The sequence below is a fragment of the Oryx dammah genome, unplaced genomic scaffold (genome assembly GCF_014754425.2).
Source record: "Oryx dammah isolate SB20612 unplaced genomic scaffold, SCBI_Odam_1.1 HiC_scaffold_5, whole genome shotgun sequence".
Lineage (NCBI taxonomy): Eukaryota > Metazoa > Chordata > Mammalia > Artiodactyla > Bovidae > Oryx > Oryx dammah.
In genome coordinates this window covers 16485548-16498124 of record NW_024070189.1, presented here as the reverse complement: position 1 = coordinate 16498124, position 12577 = coordinate 16485548, and the positions used below count along the sequence as shown (strand labels likewise).

Below are 12577 nucleotides of genomic sequence, written 5' to 3'. Positions count from 1 at the left end.
GGCGCCCTGGGTTTGGGAGAAGGGCTTTTTCAGGGTTCTTGCCATGCCCCAAGTAATGGGGTCTCCCTAATGATGTGGGATCACCATCTCTTCTCTCCATCTTCAGAGTAAAGGACTTTTTTCCCCTGCCTTTATTCAGCAGGTTATTGGTTTTCATCTGTGTCCTGAGGGTACATAACGGCATGTGCTGCCTTGACCACAGCAGCCACTTCTCTTTCACATTTCAGCCTTCACCACCTGGGAGACTGACTTTAGTCTCTCATCCTGGCCCTTTTCCTTTCCCTGAGTACACAGTGAGGTCCATGGAGGAGATCATGCCATTGAGTGCAAAGGCCCCTCATTTTATTGATTCCCAAGGGTTTTGTTCTCTCACTCTGTCCTACACTTGGCCATTAGCAAGTGGCAACAAATTTAGCTGAAATTTTCTTAGCTACTGTATCGGAGTCCTCTTCTTCCTACTGACTGTCTCAGATAAATCAGTACTCATGTCCTTGGAGGCTCCTGTCTTTCTTCATATTTCTGTTTAGTTGGTTGCACTAAGACCTCTGCTATCAGAAGGGTTCAGGTAAAATTAGGATTTCATAAATTTTCCAGCTTTTTATTGTTTGTAATGTGGGAATGCCTCTCCTTCCAGCTTTCTATACCCTAAGTGGAAGCCAGATATCTATCATTGTTTTCATTTGTATTCCTTGTATTAGTAGCAAGATGGAGCATATTTTATGCCTTCACTTGCCACTTGTGTATTTTTTCCTCTGCCAGTTGCTTGTTGGTATTCTTTTCTATATTTTTCCAGTAGGTGGTTTTATACCATTGCTTCTAGAACTCTTGATGTAATCAGGGTGTTATCTCTTTTCATGTTTGTTGCAAGTATTTTTCCAGTGTAATTTTTTAAACAAATACAAACTTAGTGATATTTGACAACAATAGAGGAAGATTTTACCTGTGATTATGTATCAAACACGACTACATTTTTTTCCTGTGTATTTTTTGTACAAAATGCTCTCTCCATTTATATTTCTAATAATTCAAATACTAAGGACAGTGGACCTCTTCAGGTCTTGAAAGTGAATATGACCTTATTTTTTAATCTCTTTTATTTTAGAAAGGGGGAGAAAAGAAACTGTTCATACTCAAGAGAGTGGCATGTCCCTAAAATGGTAGAGGTCACTAGTAAACATGAGAATCAGATCAGTTACATATATTAATGTCTTCCCAAATCTGTTTTGTACGTTTGGCCAAGGTTTTAAACTTTGTAAGTTGAAGTGTATTTTTCGACCTAAAAATGTTTAATTAACGATTTCTGTTTTGTAGGCTGTAAGATACCGTGGCATTAGAATAGATAAACAACCAGCATACAATGTTGAGGTAAGAGATTTGGTGTAAGATGGTAATAGGGACAAAAAGAAGCTTTGCTAAGTCACTTCAGTTGTGTCCTACTCTGTGCGACCCCATGGACGGCAGCCCACCAGGCTCCCCAATTCCTGGGATTCTCTAGGCAAGAACACTGGAGTGGGTTGCCATTTCCTTCTCCAATGCATGAAAGTAAAAAGTGAAAGTGAAGTCGCTCAGTCGTGTCCGACTCTTAGAGACCCCCTGGACTGCAGTCTACCACGCTCCTCCACCCATGGGATTTTCCAGGCAAGAGTACTGGAGTGGGGTGCCATTGCCTTCTCCGAAAGAAGCTTTACGTTTTATTATTCGTAGTTTTGTTTGTTTGTTTGTTTTGGCTGTGCTGGGTCTTCATCGCTGCACAGGCTTTTCTCCAGTGTTGGTTAGCCAGGGCTCCTCTTGCAGCAGAGCTCAGCTTGCTCCTTGCCGTGCCTTGCTCCTTGCCGTGCTCTAGGGCCCGGGCTCAGTGGTTAACGGCACATGGGCCACATGTCACCCGCAGCATGTGGGATCTTCCCAGATTAAGGGAGATCCTTACTGTGTCTCCTCTATTGGCAGGTGGATTCTTTACCTCTGAGCCATCAGGGAATCCCCTATTTTTAGGGTTTTTTTTTTTTCATGTAAAGAAATGTGCTGTCAGCAAGACAAAGATTCCTATCAGATTTGAAATGTAGTTTCTCTCATCAGATATGAAAAAAAAAATAGTATTCTATCAAAGCTCAAAAATAATTCTATGCAATAATAAAAATTGATAAGAATTAAAAACTTGTGTGCATCACAAGTGAGTTGTGTATCTCTATTCATACATTTTGTAGCTTTCATAATTACTACTTAGATTAAATTTTCAGTATAATATTTATGAGTATATTATTTTCTTTGTATTCTTCATTCCTTCAGAATTGACTTCTTTATTCTATTTAGTCTTTCACAGTATTCTTGATTCTCAACTAGTTCAAAGTAGTCACTTTTATTGTTAAAAATATTTTGATCAAGGAGGATGTATTTTGTGGAACTCTTAGAGTTATGTTAATGTGCCTCTTTAGAGTGATTTTATGTTACAGCAATTGTTACTTTTTGCAACTATTGATTGTACTTGATGATGTCTTAATATATTCAGTATATGTTAATAGACACAGTTTGCTTATAAGTTTAAAAGAACACCAAAAAGTAATTTTGCACCTAAATTAGAGCTGTGTATATATGCACTAACGTGTGTAAATAGACAGCCAATGGGAATTTGCTGTATGACTCTGGGAACTCAAACTGAAGCTCTGTAATAACTTAGAGGGGTGGAAATGGGAGGAAGGTGGGAGGGAAATTCAAGAGAAAAGGGACATATGTAAACATATGGTTAATTCATGTTGATGTGTGACAGAAATCAAACCAGTATTGTAAAGCAATCATCAATCAATTAAAAGTAAATAAATATTTTTTTAAATTAAAAAAAAAAGAACTATGTTTAGTTGTACTTCTAAGTGAAGTCTCATTATCAGCCAGACTTTGCAAATGCCTTTTGGTTTTCATTAGAGGTAATATTTCCCTATACTATTCAATGTGACAAAGACTAGTAAATAGAACAATTAACAATGTATATGTTTTGCAGTACAATTTTATTGTTGTAAAACACATTCATATAAATCATTCTTTTTGAACCACATAACAACCTAGTGAGGTAGTGAGACCAGAGATTGTTCATTGTACAGATGAGGAAATTCCAGCTGCTTACTAATTCAAACTTTCATACCAGGATTTTCCTCTTCCTTTTGAGTCATAGCATCTTTCCTTATGTAGGTTAAAAATGCTGAATTTCCACGAGGAATATTAAATTTAATTGAAAGCCTCATAGAAGGACAGTTTTTTAAAGAAGCAATTGAGGAACTTTCTTCTTTGCAAGCACATTATATCCCTCCTGTTTACCTTCTCCATGCTCTTCTAGAAAACATTCTACAGGTAAGAGCAGTCTCATGTATTTATGGTCTTTCAAAGAATGTTAAAATGCAAATTTTCTCCTTTTTTGCATATTTATAGTTATTTTGTATGTTTATATTATTATGTATATATTATTTTCTCTTCCTTATTTGTTTCCCTCATTTTAATGAGAAATGAGACACCCATTTATTACTATTTCTTTTGTTTTTAAACTCTATACTTCTGAGTGTTTTAATATTTTTCTCAGAATTTTTTTCTGTGGCAGTAAAGTAATGTAAAAATAAAATTTCAGAGATCTAGAAGGTCATTTAGTAAATTACCGTACATTGGTAATCATTTTCATTCATAGTATATGTAGATACTGAATTTACTCCTTAAACTGTGAAAACCAATGAAAACACCTTTTCAAAGGTAGATTTCTAGTTATATTCTTTATCAAGGTACTAATTTGAAGAAAAAACAAGTTTAAGCTGTGTCAGACTAACGTTGGTGATAAGTCAGAATGTTGCATGTAAAGTTTCTTTAGTTGATTTCAAGTCACATTTGGGGACTCAATCTCAGTATAATCATGAGAAGTAAAATAGACTTTCATATAAATCCATTTCATATCAGTTTCAAGAAGGTTCACTAACTTTCATATAAGTTAGTCCCAGGAGCTGAGATCATCTAATATGTAGATGCATGTTTAGAGCATGCCTCTCTCTCAGTTGCAGTGTTCAGTTAGCTAAACATAATACTCCCACCTGTTCTCCTTTGTCCAAACACATATTTTTGCCAAGAAAGTTAGACCTGGGTTATTAAAGGTTTAAACTAAGTTAGCTGGTAAAACTGTACTTTCAGCCATCTTGTTTTCTTTCTTTCTTTGTTTTTAAATAATAGGATAACATAGATACGTTTTCTGGTCGATACTTTCATATATTGTCAGCTCTTCTTCACCTTCACCCTCCTTGGAAGTCCGCAGCCATGTCAACATATTACTTAGAGTTGTTTCAGTGTCCAACTTGTATGAAAGGGACATGGTCTCTAATAGAAGTGCTTATCAGGTAAGGAATTTCACATGCATGGGTGCTCAATTTCATATAGTCCCAACTTGTATGAAAGGGACATGGTCTCTAATAGAAGTGCTTATCAGGTAAGGAATTTCATATGCAAGGGTGCTCAATTTCATATAGTCAGGTTCTCCTATGTATTTTTTAGATACTGATAAAATAAATATGTTTCTTTTTAGAAAAAGTTATTTTTGTGTGTGTGATGTTTGTGTGCTGTGTTTAACACAAAGGCTAAATTGGTCATGTTTGTCAGTCATTCTGTTTTTTAAAATGTTTAATAAATATATGAAATGGACTTATAGGAATGCTAAATCATTCTTTGTTTTCTTTTTAACAAAATAAATTTGAACTTTGTTGTAAAAAGTAAGAAATCGGATATGAACATTATCAAATTTTGGTCATTATCAGTATAAACATTTGTAACTGTGTACAGTATCTGTTTTAGTGTTTCTCTTATATTTTTTCAGCTAGGAATTTGAATTTTGAAACTGAACTTAATGTTTTCTAAATATGTCATCTTTTTCATGCCTCTGCACATGCTGTCATCTGCCTAAATCCTTCCTTTGTCTTACATATGTTAATCTTTTCAGAAATCGCTCCTATTTCTGCTGGTTTCTTTCAGAACTAATCAATTTTTCCATTTTTTCTGATAGCTGTCTGTATCTGATAGCCCTCCTTTGTCTGGGAAGTACTTTGTTTTTATCCAAATGTTTGATTTTAGCAGGAGTTCATAGTAGTAAGAGAAAGGTTACTTGACTAGCCAGGCAAAGGCTAGATGCTTGGTTACTTCTTTGAGATCATAAGGATTTACCTACCATCTTGGTTGGATTATATTTAACGCAAGCTAATTGGCTAGCTAGCGTGCATTTATTTATTCTTTAAAAAAAAAAAAAGTTATTGAGTAGTTACTGGAAGCCAGGCACTGTGCTATGTTTCAAAGGGTAAAAAGATAAAATCATAATTTCTGCACCTTTTTTCTTAGCTTCTGCACTTTTGAAGATATGAGCACAATTCTAACACAGTACTGTCTCAGCTCAGGTGTAGGAAGTGAGGATATATGGTTTACTTATTTGCCATTCTTCCTAATTTTCAACTCTGTTTCTTCCTTCGTTGTCATCACATTTATTTAAAAGCCTTCATTGCTTTTATGTAAACTGTTGCACTGCCAACCTTGTTGATCTTGATTCTACTTTTTTCCTTTTGTCTTCCAAAGTACCCCAGTATGGTCTTTCCATAGTGGTCTTATCATTTCCCAGATAAAAGTCCTTCATTAAGACATACATCACCTATAGAAAACATTTATAATTCCTTCGCAAAACATGTAAAACCCTCCATAATTTAGCCCTCTGTGTGTCTTCATTCTTACCTTCATCTTTTTCCCAAGTGTACCCAATGACTGAACACTTTTTCATTTCTTTTTTAAAAATTTTATTTATGTATGTATTTTTGGCCATGCTGGGTCTTTGTTGCTGCCTGGACTTTTCTCGAGTTGCAGCAAGCAGGGGCTCCTCTTGTTGTGGAGCATGGACTTCAGGGCATGCAGGCTTCGGTAGTTGTGGCTCCTGGACTCTTCTGGACCACAGGCTCTCTAGTTGTGGCTCACATGCTTAGTTGCTCCATGTCATGCCGGATCGTCCCCAAATAAGGGTTTGAACCCATGTCTCCTGCATTGGCAGGCAGATTCTTTATCACCACACCACCAGGAAAGCCCCTCTTTTTCATTTCTTGACCTTTTGCTCTTAGATTTTGTCTGCCTTCTATAAACCTCCATTCCTGTCCCCCGGTAAATACCTGACCAGTCCTAATTATCCTTTAGAGTGCAGATCAAATACCACTTCCTATCGCTTGCCCTTTGCCTGAAGTTTCTTATTTAAATCAGCCTCTGGGGTTTTTTTGTTTGTTTGTTTTTAATTCTGTATTGTTGTAACGTTAGTTTGTAACATTATGTAAGTTGCATCAGTTCAGTTCAGTTGCTCAATCTTGTCGGACTCTTTGCGACCCCATGAATCGCAGCACGCCAGGCCTCCCTGTCCATCACCTCCCAGAGTTCACCCAGCACGCCAGGGCTCCCTGTCCATCACCAGCTCCCGGAGTTCACCCAGACCCACGTCCATCGAGTCTGTGATGCCATCCAGTCATCTCATCCTCTGTTGTCCCCTTCTCCTCCTGCCCCCAGTCCCTCCCAGCATCAGAGTCTTTTCCAATGAGTCAACTCTTCGCATGAGGTGGCCAAAGTACTGGAGTTTCAGCTTTAGCATCATTCCTTCCAAAGAAATCCCAGGGCTGATCTCCTTCAGAATGGACTGGTTGGATCTCCTTGCAGTCCAAGGGACTCTCAAGAGTCTTCTCCAACACTACAGTTCTAAAGCATCAATTCTTCGGCGCTCAGCTTTCTTCACAGTCCAACTCTCACATCCATACATGACCACTGGAAAAACCATAGCCTTGACGAGATGGACCTTAGTCGGCAAAGTAATGTCTCTGCTTTTGAATATGCTATCTAGGTTGGTCATAACTTTTCTTCCAAGGAGTAAGCATCTCTTAATTTCATGGCTGCAGTGATTTTGGAGCCCCCCAAAAGAAAGTCTGACACTGTTTCCACTGTCCCCATCTATTTCCCATGAAGTGATGGGACCGGATGCCATGATCTTCGTTTTCTGAATGTTGACCTTTAAGCCAACTTTTTCACTCTCCACTTTCACTTTCATCAAGAGGCTTTTTAGTTCCTCTTCATTTTCTGCCATAAGGTGTCATCTGCATATCTGAGGTTATTGATATTTCTCCCGGCAGTCTTGATTCCAGCTTGTGTAAGTTGCATATGAACATTATATTTCTGCTTTTGTGTACCTGCAGTATGGTCACCACAAAAACTGAGTTTTCTTCTGTTACCATACAGTTGATCTCCTTCTCTCCACCCACCCCCAACCCTTTCCCCTCCGGTAACCGCTACTCTGTTTCTATCTGTGTGCCTGTTTAGGTTTGGTCTAATTTGCTCATTTATTTTGATCATTTGTTTTTTATATTCCACAATCATAGGGTATATGTCTTTCTCTGACTTGTTTCACTTAATAGCTCAAAGGCTATCCATGTTGTCACAAATGGCAAGATTTTTATTTTCTGAGTAGTATTCTATTATGTGTGTGTGTGTGTGAATGTGTGTTATATCGTTATTTATTTGTTGATGGGCTCTTAAGGTTATTTCCATATTTTGGCTAGTGTAAAATATTGTTGCAATAAACAAAGGGTGTATATATCTTTTCAAATTAGTGTTTTCATATTCTTCATATAAATGCCCAGAAGTCGAATGAAAGAAAGTGAAGTTGCTCAGTCGTGTCCGACTCTTTGTGACCCCATGGACTGTAGCCTACCAGGCTCCTCCCTCTATGGGATTCTCCAGGCAAAAGTACTGGAGTGGGTTGCCATTTCCTTCTCCAGGGGATCTTCCTGACCCAGGGATCGAACCTGGGTCTCCTGAATTCCAGGCAGACGCTTTAACCTCTTGAGCCACCAGGGAAGCCCCAGAAGTGGGATAGCTGGATCTTAATGATAGTTCTATTCTTAATTTTTTTCTTAATATATTATATTCAAGTACAGATGACTTGCAGTGTCTCAGGTGCACAGCAAGGTGATTCACTTACACATAGTGGTGGTGGTGTTCATCACTCTCGTGTCCAGCTCTTTGCGACCCCATGGACTGCAGCACAGCAGGCTGCCCTGTCCATCACCATCCCCTGGAATTTGCTCAAACTCATGTCCATTGAGTTGATGATGCCTTCCAACCATCTCATCCTCTGTCGTCCCCTTCTCCTCCTGCCTTCAATCTTTCCCAGCATCAGGGTCTTTTCCAGTGAGTTGGCTCTTCACGTCAGGTAGCCAAAGTATTGGAGCTTTAGCTTCAACAACAGTCCCTCCAATGAATATTCAGGGTTGATTTCCCTTAGGATTGACTGGTTTGATTTCCTTGCTGTCCAAGGGACTCTCAAGAATCTTCTCCAACACCACAGTTCAAAACCATCAGTTCTTTGGCACTTAGCCTTCTTTATGGTCTAGCTCTAACATCCATACATGGCTGTTGGAAAAACATAGCTTTGACTAGGTAGACCTTTGTTGGCAAACTGATGTCTTGGCTGTTTAATACTCTGTCTAGCTTTTCATAGCTTTTCTTCCAGGGAGCAAATGTCTTTTAATTGCATGGTTGTGGTTACCATCCACAGTGATTTTGAGCCCAAGAAAATAAAGTTTGTCGCTGTTTCTTTTTCTGTCACTTTTCCCATCTATTTGCCATGAAGTGATTTGACCGGATACCATGATCTTAGTTTTTGAATGTTGAGTTTTAAGCCAGCTTTGTCACTCTTTTCTTTCACCTTCGTCAAGAGGCTCTTTAATTCCTTTTCACTTTCTGCCATAAGGGTGGTGTTATCTGCATATCTAAGGTTATTGGTATTTCTCCTAGCAATCTTGATTCCAGCTTGTGCTTCATCCAGCCCAGCATTTCACATGATGTACTCTTCATATAAGTTAAATAAACAGGGTGAATATACAGCCTTGATGTACTCCTTTTCCAATTTGGAACCAGTCTGTTGTTCCATGTCCAGTTCTAACTGTTGCTTCTTGATCTGCATACAGATTTCTTAGGAGGCAGGTAAGGTTGTCTGGTATTTCCGTCTCTTTTTAAGAATTTTCCACAATTTGTTGTGATCCACGGAGTCAAAGGCTTTAGCATAGTCAATGAAGCAGAAATAGATGTTTTTCAGGAATTCCCTTGCTTTTTCTGTGATGCAGCAGATGTTAGCAATTTGATCTCTGGTTCCTCTCCCTTTTTTAAGTCCATGTTGTATATTTGGAATTTCTCAGTTTATGTACTACTGAAGCCTAGCTTGAAGAATTTTTGAGCATTAACTTGCTAACATGTGAAATGAGTGCAATTATTTGGTAGTTCAAACATTCTTTGGCATTCCTCATCTAAAAGAAGTTATCCATATACGCATATATTATTTTTGAGATTATTTTCCATTATAGTTTAAGATGTTGACTATAGTTCCCTGGGCTATATAGTAAACCTTTGTTGCTTATTGCATATCTATTTTTTATTAGAAATATAGTATTCATACTAAGTCAAACAAGTAAAATCAAAATTTCAAATTTTTTAGCCAGGGAAAAATTCAGAAGTTTTCTAAAATATATATATTATATTATACATACTTTATATATATGTATAGACTTTTCTACTACATTTGATAAATTCTTGAGAAAGAATGTCAGAAAAGAAGAGACAGACAAATTGGAAAACATAAACTAAATGAAATGGAAGCACTGGATATGAAATAGAAGTGAAACAAACTAGATAAAAGTAAACGATCCTCATATAATCCAGTTGTTTTTAAACGTGGCTGCTCATTAGAAACATATCTGGAGCTCTGGAGGAAAAAAGCAATACCTGGGGATTTGTACTTTTCAAAAAATTCCAAGATTATTCTGATATGGATCTGGATTTTAAAAAGTGATTACAGGTTTTTCTATTAAATGATAGTTTTGGTGATATAGAATTCTATTATTTTCCGTTGACCAATCATAAATACAGTAGTATTAAGTCAGTGTAATAGTTATGTAATCACAATAGTAAACGATGTTTATCAGTTTTCACAATCAATAGTCAGGCAAAAAATAAAAGATAGTTACAGCTGCACGCCATAATAGAAACATGATTAGCCTTGAGGGATCTCCATACTGATTTACATTCCCTCCAACAGTGTATGTAAGCAACCTCTGAATTTCAGAAGAGTAGATGCTCGGTGTTACAACATCTCTCTCCTCAGTGCTTATATCTGGAACATAATATATGCTTAATAAGATTTGAATGAATTAATTGATGCTACCGGAAATGGATTTCAGACAGCTTAAAAGTAGACTTTTTAATAAACAGATACCAGATCTAATTACAAAATCATTGGGTCTGTTGGGAGTCTAGCGGAAGGTGCCTAGGAAAGTGGTAGGAATGTAAATGAACTGGATGATATTAGTCTACTTCTGAGTGTATTTTTGAAATATTTCATAACGAAAGTGAAGTGAAAGTGAAGTCGCTCAGTCGTGTCCGACTCTTTGCGACCCCATGTGTTTATATAAGAAGAAAAAAAGATAATATTGTATCTGTCTCTGGCAGTTTTCAGGTAGAGTTAAATAACTATGGTCAAGGAGGACCTTTTAGACTAGATTGGAGTATCAAATGGATTATTAAATTTAATAGCTGTTAAGGGCCCACCTACTCTGTTAGTGTGGTATTCTAAAGGAGATGGAAAGGATGGAGACAGAGGTACAGAGTTGCAAGTACACTGTTGATATGATAATGAAGTTGGAAGAAAATTGTAATAAATATTGTTGCCTAGACTCTTAGTCCTAGAGTTCTGATTTATCTTGGTTCTCTTTTTAAAAATACTGTAGAACTGTGCTTCCACCTCCGAAGTCACTAGCCACATGTGACTATATTTAAATTTAATTAAGGTTAAATAAAATTTCAACACCTCAGTTCTACACAAGCCACATTTCAAATGTTCAGTGGAACATATCCATCATCACAGAAAGTTCTGTTGGGTAGAACTGCTGCAGAAGATGGAAAGAAAATAAATACTGACGTTTTAAAACTAAAAAAATACCTCTAAATAACCTTCATTTTACTAAATAATGAATAAGAAAATAATCCTGAGTAAGAGGAGGATTATGGAGAATATTATAAATTGAGTGTAGCTAATTGAGAATGTAGCTGATGGTCTGAATCAATGAATTAATGAAATTCACAGCTCTTTTGTTCTTTTTCAGTGAAATAAAGAATACAAAGGGAGACTACCAGCTGGTTGTTAAACATTACAATCATTGAAAAATAGGGAAATTAGATCTCTATTATTGAAAAATTAACTATATGGGATATTTGACAGGGTTTAATATTTAAAGGAAGAAATATTATTAATAAAGTTTTGCTTAATTTGCTTTACATTTTGTGGGAGCAAACTTTATTAAAATTTTGATGATTTTCTGAAAAGCGAAATAATTTGCTCACAAATTACTCAGTGAGTTGTTACATGTTATAGATTGTTGGGTTCATGTTTTCCAGGTCTTGCCTTTTCAATGAAAGTTTTTGTCATCAAATTTCAGAAAATATTATTGGCTCTAAGGTACTCCACCTAACACTGCTTAAATTTTTCTTTAATTTGATTGAAAGTGAAGTCCAACATCTGAGTCAAAAGTAAGTTTTAATCACCAAAAATATATATCTTTTCTATGTGTTGTTTTATGTGCCATTTTTCTAATTATTTACATATACATTTCTTAAAAAACCACCTTGTTTTCTAGTTTAAAGTAGATTTATGTTTAAAATATACGTCTAGATTCAGTCCTTCAGTAGCGGTAAAGGTTTATATTTTATGTTTCCTTAGTTCACATTTTTATTTTTCACTGACTTACACATTTGGATAGATAAGATTGTTTTTATTTTTCAGAATTTGTATACTTTTGAATTCTTTAGTAATTTAAAGCCTAAGTAAAAAGCTATACCAGGTTTTAACACTGGCTATAATATCTGTAAGCTTTGCACATGCTCTAAAACCTGCAGTTACATTAATGTGTACTCATTGGAGATTATGTTGAAATGGGGCCATTTAAAAAATTTTCTCCTGAATTTCAAGTCAATATTATGATCCTTATATATTATGATTTTTCTATATTTAGAAATTGCTAGAATTTTTTGTTTTATGGCAAGATATTATGCCTAATAACTGTGATGATCAATTTAGCAGCTCTTACACCTAGTAACTGTAATAGTTAAATTGGCATAAAGATAATGCTTTTCATTTGTCTTTTTATTAGGTTGTATGACTGGTCAGATTCTCAGAGTCTGAAAATAACAGGAAAGGCAGTTCTTCTTGAAATCTTTTGGTCAGGAAATGAGACTTCTGCGCTTTTGACCAAACCTGTAAATATGCTTTTGGAGTGGACTATATATTCTCACAAGGAAAAATGCAAGTCTAATGATGTAAGTAGGATTAATTTACAAATGAACATTGGCCTTTGGAAAAAAGTATTTCTTTGACATATGCATCTTTTTTCTTCCCTCTATATTTTGAGTTACTTGAAAAAAGTTAATATGTACCCAAATATATCATTGTTTTCTGTTTTGTTTATCTAATTTTAAAGTAAAAGATTCTTGGTGGCTGGTTTCA

At 36.2% G+C, this 12577-nt stretch overlaps 1 protein-coding gene across 1 annotated transcript in view; it reads left to right on the top strand.

Annotated features, from left to right (window-relative positions):
* The window catches only part of SLF1 (SMC5-SMC6 complex localization factor 1), a 74569-nt gene that overhangs the window by 29648 nt on the left and 32344 nt on the right, over positions 1-12577 (top strand). Inside the window, exons 10-14 of the mRNA XM_040241516.1 lie at positions 1312-1365; positions 3181-3339; positions 4198-4361; positions 11473-11604; positions 12225-12390. Of these exons, the coding sequence (XP_040097450.1) occupies positions 1312-1365; positions 3181-3339; positions 4198-4361; positions 11473-11604; positions 12225-12390 (675 nt within the window). The remainder of the gene's footprint in view (positions 1-1311; positions 1366-3180; positions 3340-4197; positions 4362-11472; positions 11605-12224; positions 12391-12577) is intronic.